This window comes from Salvelinus alpinus, chromosome 32, assembly GCF_045679555.1.
Source record: "Salvelinus alpinus chromosome 32, SLU_Salpinus.1, whole genome shotgun sequence".
Classification (NCBI taxonomy): Eukaryota; Metazoa; Chordata; class Actinopteri; order Salmoniformes; family Salmonidae; genus Salvelinus; species Salvelinus alpinus.
Genome location: NC_092117.1, coordinates 30,353,605 through 30,374,183, shown reverse-complemented (window position 1 = coordinate 30,374,183; position 20,579 = coordinate 30,353,605). Strand labels below are relative to the sequence as shown.

At 44.2% G+C, this 20,579-nt stretch overlaps 1 protein-coding gene across 1 annotated transcript in view; it reads left to right on the top strand.

Annotated features, from left to right (window-relative positions):
- Nucleotides 1-20,579, top strand: part of LOC139562527 (collagen alpha-1(XIX) chain-like) — a 241,821-nt gene that overhangs the window by 15,231 nt on the left and 206,011 nt on the right. Inside the window, exons 5-9 of the mRNA XM_071380275.1 lie at nucleotides 622-745; nucleotides 1,154-1,429; nucleotides 6,191-6,271; nucleotides 9,024-9,191; nucleotides 10,673-10,735. Coding sequence (XP_071236376.1) covers nucleotides 622-745; nucleotides 1,154-1,429; nucleotides 6,191-6,271; nucleotides 9,024-9,191; nucleotides 10,673-10,735 — 712 coding nt within the window. The remainder of the gene's footprint in view (nucleotides 1-621; nucleotides 746-1,153; nucleotides 1,430-6,190; nucleotides 6,272-9,023; nucleotides 9,192-10,672; nucleotides 10,736-20,579) is intronic.

Sequence of the window (20,579 nt, the reverse complement as noted above, 5' to 3'; positions counted from 1 at the left end):
GTTCTACCAACACGGTGTATCAGTTGAACTGAAACGTCTGGGTTAACAAACCTATTGTCTTTTCTTCTTTCTTACCTTTTTACATTTTTCTCTTTATAACAATGTTTTCTTTCTAAGCTATATACTGTAGTCAGCCATGGTCTTGTGTTTTCTAGTCCAGACCTGTTTGTGAAGTAAGAGGAATTGAATTGAAGTTTGAATAAATGATTATTCGATTTGGAATGACAGGGATGCTGAAATAAATGTAATCTGTCTGGATGAATCATGTTTGGCATAAAACTCTAGGTTTTTATGTAAGCGGCCATTGTGCACTAGGAGGCTATAGAAGAACGTTGTCAAGTGATTCAACTTGATTGGTTTGCTTACTACACAGTCATAGAAAGCTAGAAGATATCCAGCATGATTATTCATATTCATTCTGAATATTTATTTTTGACAGTCCATTTAGCAAATGCTAATTTTATGGGTCAAATATTATACGTTAGCTATTAATGCTCTTCCAACCAAGACTGAAAGTTCTGAAACAATGTTTTCACTGTTAGGCCCATTGTTAAGTTTCATATAGTTTTGCGATTCAATTTGACAATATGCAGCTCGAACAAGGTACATTTTGTCTTTCAGATTGGTGTTCCCCAACGGTCTGTCCAGTGAATACTCTCTAGTGACCACCTTCCGGCTGAGGAAAACCACAAAGAAAGACCGCTGGTATCTGTGGCAGATATTCGACCAGACGGGAGGTACCCAGGTAGGTCAGAGTGTCCACTATAAGGATATTCATGATGTCTGGATGTATAGCATTGAAGTGGGTTTGGATCTATATTGATTCATTGGTTGGTTGATTGACTGATCAGTCGATCGCTCACTCACTCTGCCAGTTCGCCCGGCAGGTCGGTCGGTCCATCGGCTGGTTGGCTGGTAGGTCGGTTGGCCGGTAGGTCAGTCAAGTCGGTTGGCCGTGTGGTCAGTAGGTCGGTCGGTCGGTTGGTTAACCATTGGTTCATTGATCAACGTTTTCATGCCATGACTGATGCCTGTATGACCCTGATGGTAATGGTAATGAATGGAAGGTAACACTTTACCGGCAGGTATAAAGCTTTATAACTTGTTATGAGACGATATAATGTCTTACAATCTCCTCCGGCTCTACCTTCAGGTGTCTGTAGTGTTGGACGGTGCTAAACGAGCAGTGGAGTTCTCAGCCCGGGGCCTTCTGAAGAACAGCCTCCGCTACACCTTTAAGAGCCGAGACCTGCACACCCTGTTTGACCGCCAGTGGCACAAGCTGGGTGTGGCGGTCCAGAGCAGCATCGTCTCCGTTTACATGGACTGTAAACTAATAGAGAGGAGGCTGACAGACGAGAAGGATGAAATCGACCCCAGCGGATATACACTGATTACAACCCGGGTGGAGGATGGACGGCCTGTAGATGTACGTTTAGGCCTAAAGCCACAATCTGGAAATATAACCGTGCTGAAGTTCATAGACGGATGAAATGACTGACAGTCCATGAGATCGACATGATAGTTTTAAACATACAGTAATTATATATGGTTGCCCTCAAGGGCAATGTCTAGAAGGGTCCCAGCAAACCGGGAACGTTCCCAGAACATTAGCTAAGATTCCCATTAAGTTCTAGTTAGGATTTTATTTAACAGTAGGATGATAACATCCCTTTTGATAACAAAATATTTTATTTTTCAATAATATTTTAAATGAATTATCGTTGAAATATTCTCCTAACATTCATATATTTTGTGCACAACACCTGTAACAATCATCACACAACTTTCCCCAACAGTTCACATTAGGCTTCCAGGTAATGTAATAACACAGTATACCAGTAATGTTTTCCCAGCAAACCAAAATTGGTTCTGTGAAAGTTCCCAGAACATTCGTTAGGTTGTTGCAAATGTTCTTGTTACATAAAAAGGGTCCATTCATGGTGATGAATGGTTAACATTTGCCTGATGTTGCGAGAGCATTCCTACAACACATTTAATCTGTTCGTTAAAGGTTCCCAGATTGTTTCATTAGGTTGTGGGAACAGTCTGGTGGGATCATTGTGGGTACATCACAAAATATATGTTCCCAAAACACCAAAACTGTCCAGTTATGTGGATGATTCTACAATGTTTCTTTTAGGGTACAAAACACATTCACCTGATGTTACAAGGATGATCCCAGGTGGTAAGGGTATGCAACAACACATCTGCCACACTGATCCTCAACACGGGGAACCCTCAGGGGTGCATGCTTAGTCCCCTCCTGTACTCCCTGTTCACCCAAGACTGTATGGCCATGCACGATTACAAAACCATCATCATGGGAATGGCGCCAGAGGGGATGGCTGCCATTTTACAGGCTTCCAACCAACTGTGCTATTTTGTGTGTTTTTTCGCGTTGTTTGTAACTTATTTTGTACATAATGTTGCTGCTAACGTCTCTTATGACTGAAAAGAGCTTCTGCACATCAGAACAGTGATTTCCTAACTTGAACTGGACGAAGATTTTTTCTTTAATAAGTCCGACGCGAAGGATATACTGCTTCTCCGAGACCAGGCCCAAATCCCTGTCATTCGCGTGAAGAAAAGACGGAAATACAGGGGGCGGAAATCGGGGTGCCTTTGTCGGCGAGTGAGTAACCCGCCTCTACCATCCATTCTGTTGGCCAACATGCAGTCACTGGAAAATAAACGGGATAATCTCCGCTTGAGACTATCCTACCAACGGGACATTCAAAACTGTAATATCTTATGTTTCACCGAGTCGTGGCTGGACCACGACACAGATTTTATACAGTTGGCTGGGTTTTCCATGCATCGTCAGGATAGAACAGATACGTCTGGTAAGATGGGGTGGTGGTGTGTGTCTATTTGTCAATAACAGCTGGTGCGCAATGTCTAATATTGCGCAAAGTCTCAAGGTATTGCTCGCCTGAGGTAGAGTACCTTATGATAAGCTGTAGACCACACTATCTACCAAGAGAGTTTTCATCTATATTTTCCGTAGCCGTCTATTTACCACAACAAACCAATGCTGGCACTAAGACGGCACTCAACAAACTGTATAAGGCTATAAGCAAACAAGAAAATGCTCATCTAGAAGTGGCGCTCCTAGTGGCCGGGGACTTTAATGTAGGCAATCTTAAATCCGTTTTACCTCATTTCTACCATTATGTCACATGTGCAATCCGAGGAAAAAAAACTCTAGACCACCTTTACTCCACACACAGAGACGTATACAAAGCTCTGCCTCGCCCCATTTGGCAAATCTGACCATAATTCTATCCTCCTGATTCCTGCTTACAAGCAAAAACTAAAGCAGGAAGTACCAGTGACTTGCTCAATACAGAAGTGGTCAGATGATGCAGATGCTACGCTACAGCACTGTTTTGCTAGCACAGACTGGAATATGTTCCGGGATTCATCCAATGGCATTGAGGAGTATATACCATCTCAGTCACCGGATTCATCAATAAGTGCATCAACGACGTCGTCCCCACAGTGTCAGTACATACATATCCCAACCAAAAGCCATGGATTACAGACAACATCCTCATGAGCTAAAGGCTAAAGCTGCTGCTTTCAAGGAGCGGGACACTAATCCAGACGCTTATGAGAAATCCTGCTTTGCCCTCAGACGAACCATCAAACAGGCAAAGCGTGAATACAGGACTAAGATTGAATCCTCCTACACCGGCTCTGACGCTTGTCGGATGTGGTAGAGATTGCAAACTATTACGGACTACAAAGGGAAACCCAGCCACGAGCTGCCCAGTGACACGAGCCTACCAGACTAGCTAAAAGCCTTTTATGCTCGCTTCAAGGCAAGCAACACTGAAGCATGCATGAGAGCACCAGCTGTTCTGGACAACTGTGTGATCACGTTGTCCATAGCCGATGTGAGCAAGACCCTTAAACAGGTCTTGCTCACATCGGAAGGCCAGGGGGCCAGACGGATTACCATGACGTGTACTCAGAGCATGCACAGACCAACTGGCAAGTGTCTTCACTGACATTTTCAACCTCTCCCTGACCGAGTCTGTAATACCAACATGTTTGAAGCAGACCACCATAGTGCCCAAGAAAGTGAAGGTAATCTGCCTAAATGACTACTGCCCTGTAGCACGTCGGTAGCCATGAAGTGTTTTGAAAGGCTGGTCATGGCTCACATCAACACCATCATCCCGGAAATCCTAGACCCACTCCAATTCGCGTACAGCCCCAACAGATCCACAGATGACGCAATCTAAAACTCACTCCACACTGCAATTTCCCACCTGGAGAAAAGGAACACCTATGTGCGAATGTTGTTCATTGACTACAGCTCAGCGTTCAACACCATAGTACCCTCAAAGCTCATCACTAAGCTAAGGACCCTGGGACTAAACACCTCTCTCTGCAACTGGATCCTGGACTTCCTGACAGGCCGCCCCCAGGTGGGGGGGGGGCGGCCAACAACACATCTCCCATTCACATCGGCTGTAGTGGAGCGGGTCAAGAATTTGAAGTTCCCTGGTGTCCACATCACCAACAAATGATGTAAAGTGTTACCTTCCAAATCATGGTCCAAACAAACCAAGACACTCGTGAAGAGGACAACACCTTTTCCCCCTCAGGAGACTGAAAAGATTTGACATGTGTCCCCAGATCCTCAAAAAATTATACAGATGCACCATCGAGAGCATCCTCACCGGTTGCATCACCGCCTAGTGTGGCAACTGCTCGGCATCCAACCATAAGGCGCTACAGAGGGTAGTGCGTATGGCCCAGTACATCAATGGGGCCTAGCTTCCTGCTATCCAGCACCTATATACTAGGCGGTGTCAGAGGAAGGCCCAAAAATTGGCAAGTCTCCAGTCACCCAAGTCATAGACTGTTCTCTCTGCTACCACACGGCAAGCGGTACCGGAGCGCCAAGTCTAGGCCCAAAAGGCTCCTTAACAGCTTCTACCCCCAAGCCATAACACTGCTGAACAATTAATCAAATGCCCCCCCGCCTTTGTTTTAACGCTGCTGCTGCTACTCACTGTTTATTATCTATGCATAGTCATTTACCCCTACCTACAAGTACAAATTACCTTGACTAACCTGTACCCCCACACATTGACTCAATACCGGTACCCCCTGTATATAGCCTTGGTATTGTATTTTATTGTGTTACTTTTTATTTTTACTTTAGTTTAGTTAATATTTTCTTAACTCTATTTCTTGAACTGCATTGTTGGTTAAGGGCTTGTAATTAAGCATTTCACGGAAAGGTTTACACCTGTTGTATTCAGCGCATGTGACAAATACAATTTGATTTGATTTGATCATTAAGTTTTGTAGACAGCATGACGGTGGTTGGCCTGATCACTGACGACGAGTCAGTCAATAGGGAGGAGGTCAGAGACCTGGCAGTGTGGTGCCAGGACAACAACCTCTCCCTCAACAAGACAAAAGAGCTGATCGTGGACTACAGGAAAAGGAGGGCCGACTATGCCCCCATTCACACCAACTCCTATTCCTCTTCAGGAGACTGAAAAGATTTTGCATGGGTCCTCTCTCTGTCATAGACTGTTCTCTCTGTTACCGCATTGTTGGTTAAGGGCTTGTAAGTAAGCATTTCTTGGCGCATGTGACAAATAACATTTTATTTGATAACTGAATGTTCGCATAACTGGACAGTTTTTGTGTTTTGGGAACATATCTCTTGTCCAGCCAATGTTACCACAACATAATTAAATATTCTTGGAACCTTTAAAGAACAGATGAAATGTGTTCTGGGAACATACTTGTAATATCTAATGTTTTTTCCACCCTTAAAGAACCATTCTAGAATCCTCCGCACAACTGGACAGTTTTTGTGTTTGGGGAACATATATTTTGTGATGTCCCCAAAAGTTCTCACCAGACTGTTCCCACAACCTAATGAAACATTCTGGGAACCTTTTAAAGAACAGTTCTTGAATGTTCTTGAAACATCAGGCAAATGTTTTATACAAGCATTCAAAAAGAACATTTGCAGCGACCAAACGAACGTTCTGGGAACTTTCCCAGAAGCAATTTTGGTGTGCTGGGGTTGCTTAGTATCAGGCAAAGAAACATGCTTAATTTTTCAAAATATATATTGTTAGCATTTTAAAAAGTTAGTTTTTCTCTATATCTGAATCATCATAATGTCTCTAACAGATGTCTTTCTCTCCAGATCGAACTGCAACAAATCCTGATCTACTGTGACCCATACCTGGCTGAGATGGAGAACTGCTGTGAGCAGGCAGGATCTTCGGTAAGATATTTTACATTTTTATTTTATTTTTCTTTAATGTATGGTGCACATTTTAGGACATACATGAGATCTTCGACGTGGCTTGATATACAGTAGAGCAGGGGTATTACATTCTTACCCTACGAGTTCTGGAGTACTTCTAGTTTCTGTTCTACCTGATAATTAATTGCACCCACCTGGTTTCCCAGGTCTAAATCAGTCCCTGATTAGAGGGAAATATATGTTTTTAAAGCAGTGGAACTGGCTTCTTGGTCGAGATTTGAATTTAAGGGCAGTAGGTAATATAATCTGGTTGAGTTGTGTTTGTCCTTCTTGAAAAATACCCAACTGTATTATGTTTCTTCCATAAGGGACATCTTATCCAGGTTACTGTGCAATATCTTTGTGACAGCTGCTGATGTAAAACGGGATTTATAAATACATTTGATTGATTGATAGATTGATAGATAGATATTCTTCTGTTAGCTCATATTGCAGACCAGGTCAATGGAGAGTGACCTTACAGACTGTGGATGAATCCCAAATAGCACCCTATTCCCAGTATAGTGCACTACATTTGACCAGAGCCCATAGGAAAACGTGTGCAATTTGGACTGCTAACTGTGTTTAAAAGGAGAAGTGACCTTTGACATTTTGACAGTTAGGCCTATATGTATTCATAACCATGTTGTCATCTCAGTGAGTGTTGGGTTATGTTGATTCAATGTGCTAGGTCACATGTGGTCTATATGGTTGGAAATAGTGTGTTTCAGTGACCTCTCACCTTTGGCCTATGGCAGTTATAATATATATCCATAACCAGGATGTTATCTCAGTGTGCATTGAGTTTCAGTACTGGGGCTCAGTCAATATGGTAGGAAATAATGTATTGGCATTCAAAACCTTAAGTATTGTCCTTTCCTCGTTCCCCTGGGACAGTCATCTAGTTCCACAGTAATTAAGGTTCTCATTGGGTCAATGAATCATTGGACATGAACTGATTATAAATACGGTAGTAGTACTGGACTGTTATTACATTTCAGACTATTGGAGAACTGCATTTCAACATGTGTTGTATTATAATTGTCTGGTTTCCTATACCCAAATTAAGCCTACTCCTAAACTAAATAGCACTTTCATTGGAGATTTTACATTGCTTTCTAGACCAAAATTCTGTCTAGCCCTGGACTCAATTTCAAGTGAACTAGAAAACATAATTGAAAACAACATGAAATGATTAGGCTTAATGTGGTTCTAGGAAACTGGCCCTTAAATAGCAGCGTAATGTGTCTTAACAGTTTGTATGCAGTGGACATATACAAAATAGTCCAAATTGGTGAAGTGAAATCAAAAAAAAAAATGTAATGGAAAAGTGGTGCGTGCATATGTATTCACCCCCTTTGCTTTGGAAGCCCCTAAATAAGAGCTGGTGCAACCAGTTACCTTCAGAACTAATTAACGTAATAAATTAAGTCCACCTGTGTGCAAGTGCCACATGATCTGTCACATGATCTCAGTATATATACACTGATATACCTGTTCTGAAAGGCCCCAGAATCTGCAACACCACTAAACAAGATGCACCACCAAGCAAGCGGCACCATGAAGACCAGGGAGCTCCAAACAGGTCAGGGACAAAGTTGTGGAGAAGTACAGATCAGGGTTCGGTTATAAAAATCCATTATAAAAAAATTGAAAGAATATGGCACCACAACAACCTGCCAAGAGAGGGACACCCACCAAAACTCCCAGACCAGGCAAGGAGAGCATTAATCAGAGAGGCAACAAAGACACCAAAGATAACCCTGAAGGAGCTGCAAAGCTCCACAAAGGAGATCGGATTATCTATCCATAGGACCACTTTAAGCCGTACATTCCACAGAGCTGGGCTTTACGGAAGAGTGGCCAGAAAAAAGACATTGCTTAAAGAAAAAAATAAGGAAGCACGTTTGGTGTTTGCCAAAAGGCACGTGGGACACTCCCCAAACATATGGAAGAAGGTACTCTGGTCAGTCGAGACTAAAATGTAGCTTTTTGGCCATCAAGGAAAACGCTATGTCTGGAGCAAACCCAACACATCTCATCATCCCGAGAATACAATCCCCATGCTGTGGGGATGTTTTCATCGGCAGTACCTGGGAAACTGGACAGATATGAAGGAATGATGGATGGCGCTAAATACAGGGAAATTATTGAGGGAAACCTGTTTCCGTCTTCCAGAGATTTGTGACTGGGGCGGAGGTTCACCTTCCAGCAGGACAATGACCTTAAGCATACTGCTAAAGCAACACTTGAGTGATTTAAGGGGAAACATTTAAATGTCTTGGAATGGCCTTGTCAAAGCCCAGACCTCAATCCAATTGAGAATCTGTGGTATGACTTTGTACACCAGTGGAACCCATCCAACTTGAAGGTGCTGGAGCAGTTTTGCCTTGAAGAATGGGCAAAAATCCCAGTTGCTAGATGTGCCAAGCTTATAGAGACATACCTCAAGAGACTTGCAGCTGTAATTGCTGCAAAAGGTGGCTCTACAAAGTATTGACTTTGGGGGGGGTGAATACTTATGCACGCTCAAGTTTTCTTATTTCTTGTTTGTTTCACACAAAAAAATATTCTGCATCTTCCAAGTGGTAGGCATGCTGCGTAAATCAAATGATACAACCCCCCCAAAAAATCTATTGTAATTCCAGGTTGTAAGGCAACAAAATAGTAAAAATCCCAAGGGGGTGAATACTTTTGCAAGCCACTGTATATCTTTGTATTGATCCTACAGTGTGAGCCTAGCAGGGAGGGCCCTGGTGCTGGAGGGGTGACTCCCAATCCCTTGGATACAGCTGGAGCAGGCCAGCTCCCCCAGATGCTCTCCCAGCCCGTCCAGCCAGCCCAGGTCCAGCGGGTCCAGCATTCCAGCAGTGGCAGATGTCAATGTTCAGCAGGAAATGTACAGTCCATAGAAATATCCTGCGTCCCAAACAGCACTCTATTCTCTGTATTTGTGCACTACTTTTGACCAAGGCCAATAGGAAATAGGGTGCCATTACGGACGTAACCATACATATTACTGGAGTGATCTATGGTATAAACCTTATTAACTCTAGAATGTGTTGATAAAGGCAGCCATCTTGGTTTTCTATTTCATTCTGTGGTACAATCAGTCAAGTTGAGGAACGCTCAACTCCGTTCTCTTATATCCGTTCTCTTATATCCGTTCTCTTATTTCCGTTCTCTTATATCCGTTCTCTTATTTCCGTTCTCTTATTTCCGTTCTCTTATATCCGTTCTCTTATTTCCGTTCTCTTATATCCGTTCTCTTATATCCGTTCTCTTATATCCGTTCTCTTATATCCGTTCTCTTATATCCGTTCTCTTATTTCCGTTCTCTTATATCCGTTCTCTTATATCCGTTCTCTTATTTCCGTTCTCTTATATCCGTTCTCTTATATCCGTTCTCTTATATCCGTTCTCTTATATCGAGGCGGAGTTGAGTATTGATAACTGGTCACGCGGTTTGCTAGCAACAACATTGAGTCAACATCAGTCGATGCTTGTAAAAAATGTTAATCTGAAAACTTACCTGTACCTATGTTTGTCCTGTACTGTCCTTCACACTTTTAATAAAAACCTTTATTGAATGGAACCCCCGACTTTTTACTCGTTTGTGTTGCCTGACGGAAGATGTAGCGGCCTTGACGTACTATGTAGTCTAACATTAAAATGTCACAAGTCCATTCGTGCTGAGTTGAGCAACACAAACTAGGTAGAAGTTGGTTGTTGTTTTCGATAATTTTTTAAATTAAAAGTATTCATTTCAGCACCCTTCAGAAGGACCTCTTGTTGTACAGGACAAAAATAGGTACAGGTAAGCGTTTTCAGAATTTCAAGTATCGACTGATGGCAACTCAATGTTGTTGCTAGCAAATCGTGCGACCACTTATCAATACTCAACTCAACTTCGATATAGGAGATCGGAGTTGAGCAATCCTCAGTTACAATCTGTCCAAACAGCAATTAGAATCCTAATGGGTTGGAGTGTTCTGTTCTGTTCTAATGGAACCATGCATTCAGAATTCCAAATTCAAATATCCCACTGCTGCCACCAAACGTATTAAACAAGAAAATAAATAACCAATTAAAGCACATTTATGCCAATGCGTTTTCTTGGATGCCAACCAAAGGCAGGAAATAATAGCTTATTAGCAGTAATTTGGCACAAATATGTAGTTGCTTCGTTTGAGGCATGGCCGCCGTCTCCAGAGGTGGTTCCACTAATGTCCATGGAAGTGTTCTGAAAGCCGACTTCAGACAGAGGGGTACCTTGGGGAATTTCTCATGTCTTTGGGGAGTTTTTAATGTGTGGACGGACAGTCATTAGCAAGCTAGTTCAGGTAAATTACATCAATTAAATGTTCTTGTTCTTTCTAGGGTGATCAAGGTCTACCAGGCTTGGCAGGACTTCCAGGACAGAAAGGAGATCAAGGAGACAAGGTAAAGGAGATGTTGAATATCTATCTGGCTCAATAAAAACCATCATGACTGTGCATGTGTACACAGGTATTGTACCTGTAGAATTCAGTTACAATTCTAACAGAGATAATGCTGTTGTGCTTCCTTAGTCACATATTTCAGGGAGAGAGACAAAGACGGAGACAGAGAAAAAAACGACAGAGATAGAGACAGACAGTGACAGAGAAAAGACAGACAGAGATGGAGACAGACAGAGATGGAGACAGACAGAGATGGAGACAGACAGAGATGGAGACAGACAGAGATGGAGACAGACAGAGATGGAGACAGACACAGATGGAGACAGACACAGACGGAGACAGAAATAAGGAAATAAGTCCCAGACTGTATTGCATGTTATCCTCCGTGATTTAACAATGGAAATATGTCCCAGACTGTATTGCGTGTTATCCTCCGTGATTTAACAATGGAAATATGTCCCAGACTGAATTTACTAATGTCTATGTATGGATTTTCACATTTGGTGTGATTGTTTTTTTTTTATGGTAGAATGAATCAACTAAAACTAAAGTAATAGAACGAGCATTCAGATTCCCCCTGTCGTTTTACAATACATAACCGTCAGTATCAGTTAAACATTTCATTTGCTACGTGTTTCAAGCCTTGAAATCAGACAGAAACAAGTACAGGTGGCTCTCCATTAATCCTCTCCATTGTTTTGCGTGAAATTGTGCGAATTCAAAAATAATGTGGTGCATTATGGGATTCCACATCGCTCTGAAGCCGTTGAAGTGGCTGTCGGAGGGTCTAATACACCCTTCATCATTTTCACTCCCTCAGCATAGGGACACTTGTGTATATGGCGGATGCGCGTGTGAATGCACAAATGGAGGGCTGAGGGCCGAAGGGACTGACAGAAATAGAGAGAGAGAAGAACCAGTGTGTTTGACAGAAAGAGAGAGAGAAGAGCCAGTGTGTTTGACAGAAAGAGAGAGAGAAGAGCCAGTGTGTTTGACAGAAAGAGAGAGAGAGAGAAGAACCAGTGTGTTTGACAGAAAGAGAGAGAGAAGAACCAGTGTGTTTGACAGAAAGAGAGAGAGAAGAAGCAGTGTGTTTGACAGAGAGAGAGAGAGAAGAACCAGTGTGATTGACAGAAAGAGAGAGAGAAGAACCAGTGTGTTTGACAGAGAGAGAGAGAAGAACCAGTGTGTTTGACAGAAAGAGAGAGAGAAGAGCCAGTGTGTTTGACAGAAAGAGAGAGAGAGAGAAGAACCAGTGTGTTTGACAGAGAGAGAGAGAGAAGAACCAGTGTTTGACAGAAAGAGAGAGAGAAGAACCAGTGTGTTTGAAAAAAGAGAGAGAGAAGAACCAGTGTGTTTGACAGAGAGAGAGAGAGAAGAACCAATGTGTTTGACAGAAAGAGAGAGAGAAGAACCAGTTTGTTTGACAGAGAGAGAGAGAGAAGAACCAGTGTGTTTGACAGAAAGAGAGAGTGAAGAACCAGTGTGTTTGACAGAAAGAGAGAGAGAAGAACCAGTGTGTTTGACAGAAAGAGAGAGAGAGAAGAACCAGTGTGTTTGACAGAAAGAGAGAGAGAAGAACCAGTGTGTTTGACAGAAAGAGAGAGAGAAGAACCAGTGTGTTTGACAGAAAGAGAGTAAGAAGAACCAGTGTGTTTGACAGAAAGAGAGAGAGAAGAACCAGTGTGTTTGACAGAAGAGAGAGGGAGAAGAACCAGTGTGTTTGACAGAAAGAGAGAAAGAAGAACCAGTGTGTTTGACAGAAAGAGAGAGAGAGAAGAACCAGTGTGTTTGACAGAAAGAGAGAGAGAAGAACCAGTTTGTTTGACAGAGAGAGAGAGAGAAGAACCAGTGTGTTTGACAGAAAGAGAGAGTGAAGAACCAGTGTGTTTGACAGAAAGAGAGAGAGAAGAACCAGTGTGTTTGACAGAAAGAGAGAGAGAAGAACCAGTGTGTTTGACAGAAAGAGAGAGAGAGAAGAACCAGTGTGTTTGACAGAAAGAGAGAGAGAAGAACCAGTGTGTTTGACAGAAAGAGAGAGAGAAGAACCAGTGTGTTTGACAGAAAGAGAGAAAGAAGAACCAGTGTGTTTGACAGAAAGAGAGAGAGAAGAACCAGTGTGTTTGACAGAAAGAGAGAGGGAGAAGAACCAGTCTGTTTGACAGAAAGAGAGAAAGAAGAACCAGTGTGTTTGACAGAAAGAGAGAGAGAGAAGAACCAGTGTGTTTGACAGAAAGAGAGAAAAAAGAACCAGTGTGTTTGACAGAAAGAGAGAGAGAAGAACCAGTGTGTTTGACAGAAAGAGAGAGAGAAGAACCAGTGTGTTTGACAGAAAGAGAGAGAGAAGAACCAGTGTGTTTGACAGAAAGAGAGAGGGAAGAACCAGTGTGTTTGACAGAGAGAGAGAGAGAGAAGAACCAGTGTGTTTGACAGAAAGAGAGAGAGAAAAAGACCCAGTGTGTTTGACAGAAAGAGAGAGAGAAGAAGCAGTGTGTTTGACAGAGAGAGAGAGAGAAGAAGCAGTGTGTTTGACAGAGAGAGAGAGAGAAGAACCAGTGTGTTTGACAGAAAGAGAGAGAGAAGAACCAGTGTGTTTGACAGAGACAGAGAGAGAAGAGCCAGTGTGTTTGACAGAAAGAGAGAGAGAAGAACCAGTGTGTTTGACAGAAAGAGAGAGAGAAGAAGCAGTGTGTTTGACAGAGAGAGAGAGAGAGAAGAACCAGTGTGTTTGACAGAAAGAGAGAGAGAGAGAAGAACCAGTGTGTTTGACAGAAAGAGAGAGAGAGAGAAGAACCAGTGTGTTTGACAGAGACAGAGAGAGAAGAACCAGTGTTTGACAGAAAGAGAGAGAGAAGAACCAGTGTGTTTGACAGAAAGAGAGAGAGAAGAACCAGTGTGTTTGACAGAAAGAGAGAGAGAAGAACCAGTGTGTTTGACAGAAAGAGAGAGAGAAGAACCAGTGTGTTTGACAGAGAGAGAGAGAGAGAAGAACCAGTGTGTTTGACAGAAAGAGAGAGAGAGAGAAGAGCCAGTGTGTTTGACAGAAAGAGAGAGTGAAGAACCAGTGTGTTTGACAGAAAGAGAGAGAGAAGAACCAGTGTGTTTGACAGAGAGAGAGAGAAAAGAACCAGTGTGTTTGACAGAAAGAGAGAGAGAAGAACCAGTGTGTTTGACAGAAAGAGAGAGAGAGAAGAACCAGTGTGTTTGACAGAAAGAGAGAGAGAAGAACCAGTGTGTTTGACAGAAAGAGAGAGTGAAGAACCAGTGTGTTTGACAGAAAGAGAGAGAGAAGAACCAGTGTGTTTGACAGAAAGAGAGAGAGAAGAACCAGTGTGTTTGACAGAGAGAGAGAGAGAAGAGCCAGTGTGTTTGACAGAAAGAGAGAGAGAAGAACCAGTGTGTTTGACAGAAAGAGAGAGAGAGAAGAACCAGTGTGTTTGACAGAAAGAGAGAGAGAAGAACCAGTGTGTTTGACAGAAAGAGAGAGGGAAGAACCAGTGTGTTTGACAGAGAGAGAGAGTGAAGAACCAGTGTGTTTGACAGAAAGAGAGAGAGAAGAACCAGTGTGTTTGACAGAAAGAGAGAGAGAGAGAAGAGACAGTGTGTTTGACAGAAAGAGAGAGAGAGAGAACCAGTGTGTTTGGGAATGAAGAATGATAGAAATGCATTACTCTGAACAGGTGGTGATTCGCCTATTAGAACCAGATGGTCTTTGTGGTCATTGACCCAATTACCATAGAGTGGTGTAGTTTGGGTAAAGTAATTTTTCAGAGCTAGTAGGAACTTGTGTGTGTCCTAAATGGCACCCTATTCCCAATATAGTGCACTACTTTGGAGCAGAGCCCTATGGGATATCTTATAGGCCCTGGTCAAAAGAAATGCACTATATAGAGACTAGGGGGCCATTTGGGATGCAGTCCTTCTGTTTTTCCCTTAAAACCACTCAGGAATTCAGAGAAAGTACAACAGCTACACAAGCTTTAAATCATTCTACCTGTAGGACCGACCGAGAGGAGGGGGAATTGTGTTATTTGTGAAACTCTCCGTTATAATTAGTATGTTCCTGGTGTAGAAGTGGCATTAAGTTTGTTATAGTGGTCTACTAGGACCAAAGATAACATCTCAGTCTATATATCCTTATTGAACTAGTCTTGGCACTTTAGCTACCATTAAATCATATTAAAAGTAGCACAAAATAAATATCTTTAAAGTCATAATTCATTTTTTTTCAGGTTCAAAGTAACTAGTTGCCTCAAAAAAATTGTAGGGAAAACTCCAAACGTATCATACTGAGGTGAATAGATTCCTGTGAGCACACCATTTACTTGTTCTATTAAACTGTGAATCCAATACAAAGACGTGTCGTTTTCTGAAAGGGTCATTTAATTACTGTACCTCTGTTGAAGTTATACGTTTTGACAGACAAGCTGGGTTCAGCGACACTGTGACAACCAATCAACTACCCCGAATAGGATTCCTGGCATTATTATCACTTTTAGAAGAAGTGCATTGTGGGACTAAATGAAATTAGTGACAGCTCGTTGAGAAGGCAAGCAGGCAGGAATGGAATACATCTGTAGTACGGTGCTAAACACATTCTGGGTTTTGTAAAGGAATAATAAAAAGATATCATTTCATGACTACGTCAATGTTTAGATGTTATTCCACCTAGGAGCTGTGAATGTGTTAATACATCGTATAACATAGTACTAGGGCTGTAAATCCGATAATATAATACAAGGCCATTAGGAAAAACGGATTTCCTTTCAAGGACGCTGCCTTCTCATAATACCAGGATTGATGTGTTTAATTTCCTGAAGAACCCTGGATGACCACAGCTGTTTAATCCCTGTGAACGGGATTAGGATCCTCCATCCAACTTTCACCACAGTGCTGGATTAATACTTTCTCTTGAAGTAACACAACCACAAAGTAAATCCCCCATTTCCCCACAACGTTTTCCTCGTAAGGTCATAACAATTAACCCACAGTTCTCATTATGATTCTGTTTAAATGCTCTAAAGTCTCAATAGTATTGGAGCTTCTGTATTCATCTCTGTAAAAGACAAGCTAAATTGCCAACAACTACGTAAGGGGTGCATTAAAAGGTTGGAATGGTGATGGTCATTTCTGTTCCCTCTTTCTATAAAACGTAATCATTCTGCTATTGCTATCCTCTAGCACACATTCATCTATTGTATGTACATGTCCAGTTGGAGTCTTCAAGAAGTGGCTATGCTTCTCTACTTCATTTGAGCTGTACAGTAATTCAGTTCCACATGACCCATTTATCCCCCTGCTTAACGCTCAGTTAAGGTAATACTGTAAAACCTTGAATGAGTCGGCTGTCGGGTAAAAGTCATTCGTAGAAGTGGACTTCCAATGGGAATTAAGCATGAGACTCAGTGAATGTTATGCATTTATTGAAGAGCTTCTGTAACTTAGTGCCACAGTCCAGTAAAAATCATATTATGGATGGATGGATGGATGGATGGATGGAGGAAAATACAGTGATATCCTTGATGAAAGAGGGTATGAAATGTGTTTGATATCCAGTGGTGTTCTAAGGTTTTCTTCCCGAGGAGTAATGACAGCACATAAACCCAGGAGGATGCCCACAAAATCCCTTCAGGCATAAAAAACATACTACGTTAATGGGCTTATGGTTTTACTACCAAAGATAAATGTCTCTATTTATCCATTTATATTATGCTGCTCGCCTTTCGCAATAGAAAATAGAGTGCATTCGGAAAGAATTCAGACCCCTTCGCTTTTTCCACATTTTCAATCCATAAAAGGATTAAATAAATAAAAATTCTCATCAATCTACACACAATACCCCACAATGACAAAGCGAAAACACGTTTTTAGAAATGTTTGCACATTTACTACAACTAAACAACAGAAATACCTTATTGACATAACTATTCAGATCCTTTGATATGAGACTGAAAATTGAGCTCAGGTAAATCTTGTTTCCATTGATCACCCATGTTTTTACAACTTGATTGGAGTCCACCTGTGGTCAATTCAATTGATTGGACATGATTTGGAAAATCACACAGTTGATAGTGCATATCAGAGCAAAAACCTAGTGAACAAAACCTGAACAGTCCTGGCCAAAACCTGACAGAATCCCCCCCCTAGGAACGGCTCCTGACGTTCCTACCAGCCTTCTCAGGGTGGAGGACCCTGAACTGACGAATGAGGTCAGGGTCCAGTATGTCCTTGGCAGGAACCCAGGAGCGCTCCTCGGGACCGTAGCCTTCCCAGTCCACCAGATACTGCCAGGACCGCTGCACCCGGCGGGAATCCAGTATCCGATGGACGGTATAAGCCGACTGGCCTCCGATGATACGGGGCGGAGGGGGAGGTCTGCCTGCCGGGATAAGGGGAGAAAAAACAACAGGTTTTAATAAAGAAATGTGAAACGTGGGATTAATTTTAAGGGATCTGGGTAAGTGCAGGCGAAAAGTAACGGGGTTCACTTTTCTGGCAACCTTAAAGGGACCGATGAATTTCTGGGACAGTTTGCGAGACTCCACCCGTAGCGGTAAATTCTTGGTTGAGAGCCATACTCTCTGGCCGAGGCGCAGGGTAGGCCCGGGACGGCGACGTCTGTTGGCTTGTTGTTGGTACCTCTGTGAGGAACGCAGAAGATTAAGACGGGCCTTCTTCCACGTAAGCCGACAGCGTCTGATGAACCTCGAGGCTGAAGGCACACTGACTTCTGCCTCCTGGTCCGGGAACAATGGAGGAGCATAGCCAAACTGACACTCGTGCGGGGACATACCAGTGGAGGAGGAGCACAAGGTGTTGTGCGCGTACTCGGCCCAAACCATGAAGGACGACCATGTGGACGGGTTGTTGGAGACCATACATCTGAGGGTGGTTTCCAGCTCTTGATTCATCCTCTCGGTTTGGCCATTGGACTCCGGATGGTACCCTGAAGATAGACTGCCAGTGGCCCCTATGAGTTGGCAGAAGGCCTTCCAAAACCTTGAGGCGAACTGGGGACCTCTGTCAGAAACCATATCTTGCGGAATGCCGAAGACTCGGAACACATGGTTAATCACCAACTCAGCCGTTTCCTTGGCAGAAGGTAACTTAGTCAAGGGAACGAACCTGGCCGCCTTAGAAAACCTGTCGATGATGACTAGGATAGTTGTATTACCATGGGACGGAGGAAGGCCAGTAATAAAGTCCAATGAGATATGGGACCAGGGTCGGTGGGGAATAGATAGAGGGTGAAGGAGTCCTTGAGGGCGGAGGTGAGAAGATTTGCCCTGGCAGCACACGGAACAGGCCTTGACGAAAGTGGCAACGTCTTCTTTTATGGTGGGCCACCAGAACTTACGCTGGATGAACTCCAAGGTGCGACCTACGCCCGGGTGACAGGTGAGGCGAGAGGAGTGCGCCCACAGAAGGACTTGGGACCTTGCTGCCTTGGGAACAAACAACCGATTGGCAGGACCTCCTCCAGGGCCCGGTTCGATGGCTTGGGCTTGTTTCACGGTATCCTCCACTTGCCACGAGATCGGAGCCACGATCTTAGCGGCCGGAAGGACAGTCATGTCAGTATCTTCTCGAATGGCAGGAGAGTAGATTCGTGACAAGGCGTCCGGTTTGAGATTCTTCGACCCGGGTCTATAGGTGAGGATAAACTGAAATCGGCTGAAGAAAAGAGACCATCGAGCTTGTCTGGAGTTCAACCGCTTCGCCTGCTGGATATACTCCAGATTTTTGTGGTCCGTAAGCACTTGAAACGGTTGAGAAGCCCCCTCGAGCCAGTGTCTCCATTCCTTCAATGCCATCTTAACCGCTAGGAGTTCACGATCCCCCACATCGTAATTCCTCTCGGCCGGGGTAAGCCGGTGAGAGAAGAAGGCGCAAGGATGAAGCTTCTTGTCTTCACCCCTCTGAGACAGGACAGCTCCAACCCCAACCTCTGATGCGTCTACCTCCACCACAAAAGGTTCATCCGCCGTTGGTAGTGTCAGAATGGGAGCAGAGAGGATGCGCTGCTTGAGTCCTTGGAAGGCCGTCTCAGCTTCTCTTCCCCACAGAAACCTTGTGTTGCCACCCTTGGTTACAGCTGAGAGAGGGGCTGCCACCGAGCTGAAGTTCTTGATGAACTTGCGGTAAAAGTTGGTGAAGCCCAGGAAACGCTGAACTTCCTTAACGGACTTGGGGGTGGGCCAATCCACTACCGCCCCTACCTTCTTGGGGTCCATCTGGACTCGACCGGGTTCCACTACAAATCCCAGGAATTGTACTCGGGAGGAATGGAATTCACATTTTTCCGGCTTAACGTACAAATGGCTGTCAAGGAGGCGTTTGAGTACTTGTCTGACATGCTTAGTGTGTTCTTGAAGGGAGCTCGAAAAGATGAGGATGTCATCCAAGTAAACAAACACGAAGATGTTAAGCATATCCCTAAGCACATCGTTTATGAGCGCTTGGAACACAGCTGGAGCGTTGGTCAGGCCGAAGGGCATCACCGAGTATTCGTAGTGACCAGTAGGCGTGTTGAAAGCGGTCTTCCACTCGTCACCGGGTTTGATCCGCACAAGATGGTATGCGTTCCGCAGGTCAAGCTTAGTGAAGACAACTGCTTCCTGGAGCAGCTCAAAGGCTGTGGCCATAAGGGGTAGCGGGTAGCGGTTACGGACGGTTATGGCATTAAGTCCCCGGTAGTCGATGCAAGGACGTAATCCCCCGTCTTTTTTGGCCACAAAGAAAAACCCTGCTCCCGCCGGCGAGGTGGATGGACGCATGAGGCCTGCTGCCAGAGCATCCTTGATGTAGGTATCCATAGCAGCTCGTTCGGGAGGAGATAGGGAAAAGATCCGACCCCTGGGGGGGCAGGTGCCCGGAAACAGGTCGATGGGGCAATCGTAAGGTCTATGGGGTGGTAGTTTGGTGGCCCTCTGTTTGCTAAATACCGGTTTGAGGTCATGGTAACACTCGGGAACTCGGGACAGGTCGATGGATTCTAGAGACTCGGGAGGGGAACTCGGGGAACTTGGGAAGATACAAGTGGCTTGGCACGTAGGACCCCACTGCTTGATAGTGCCCACAGACCAGTCGATGTGAGGGTTATGGCTGTGAAGCCAGGGGTATCCAAGGACGAGAGGGAACTCGGAACACGAGGTCAGATGAAAGTTCATCACTTCCTGGTGTTGGGAAACTGAAAGTCGCAAGGGGGTAGTGACACGAGTGACAAGTCCAGATCCCAAAGGGCTTCCATCCAACGTAGTAACCCTTATGGGGTCACTTAGAGGTTCAGAGGGAACGCCATTCTCCTTCGCCCAGACACCATCCATGAAGTTACCTGCGGCTCCAGAGTCTACCAAGGCTTGAAGGGGAAGCTCGTGGTTGTCCCAGGAAAGGGTAACTGGAATGAGCAGGCGGGAGTTGGATGGATGGGAGGAGGTTATGTTACCCGTTACAGTCCTCCCAGGCCTGCACGGGAGAGTGCGTTTTCCCTGGAGCCCGGGACACGTGGAGAGGAAATGGCCCGGTTTGCCGCAATATAGACAGCATCGCTCCCTCATCCGGCGGTCTCTCTCAGCCTGGGAGATGCGTCCAACCTGCATGGGTTCCGGTGGAGTCAGTGAGGATAAAGGTGGAGACTCGGAGCTGGGACCGATAGGAGCTAGGGTGAGAGATCTACGGTTGAGCTCTCTCTCTCTCAGACGCTGGTCTATGCGTGAAGCCAACTTGATCAGGGACTCGAGGTTGTCTGGTGGTTCCCGAGTGGCCAGTTCATCTTGGATGGTGTCGGAAAGACCCTTCAAAAAGCACACTGTGAGCGCCTCGTCATTCCAGCCACTCACTGCTGC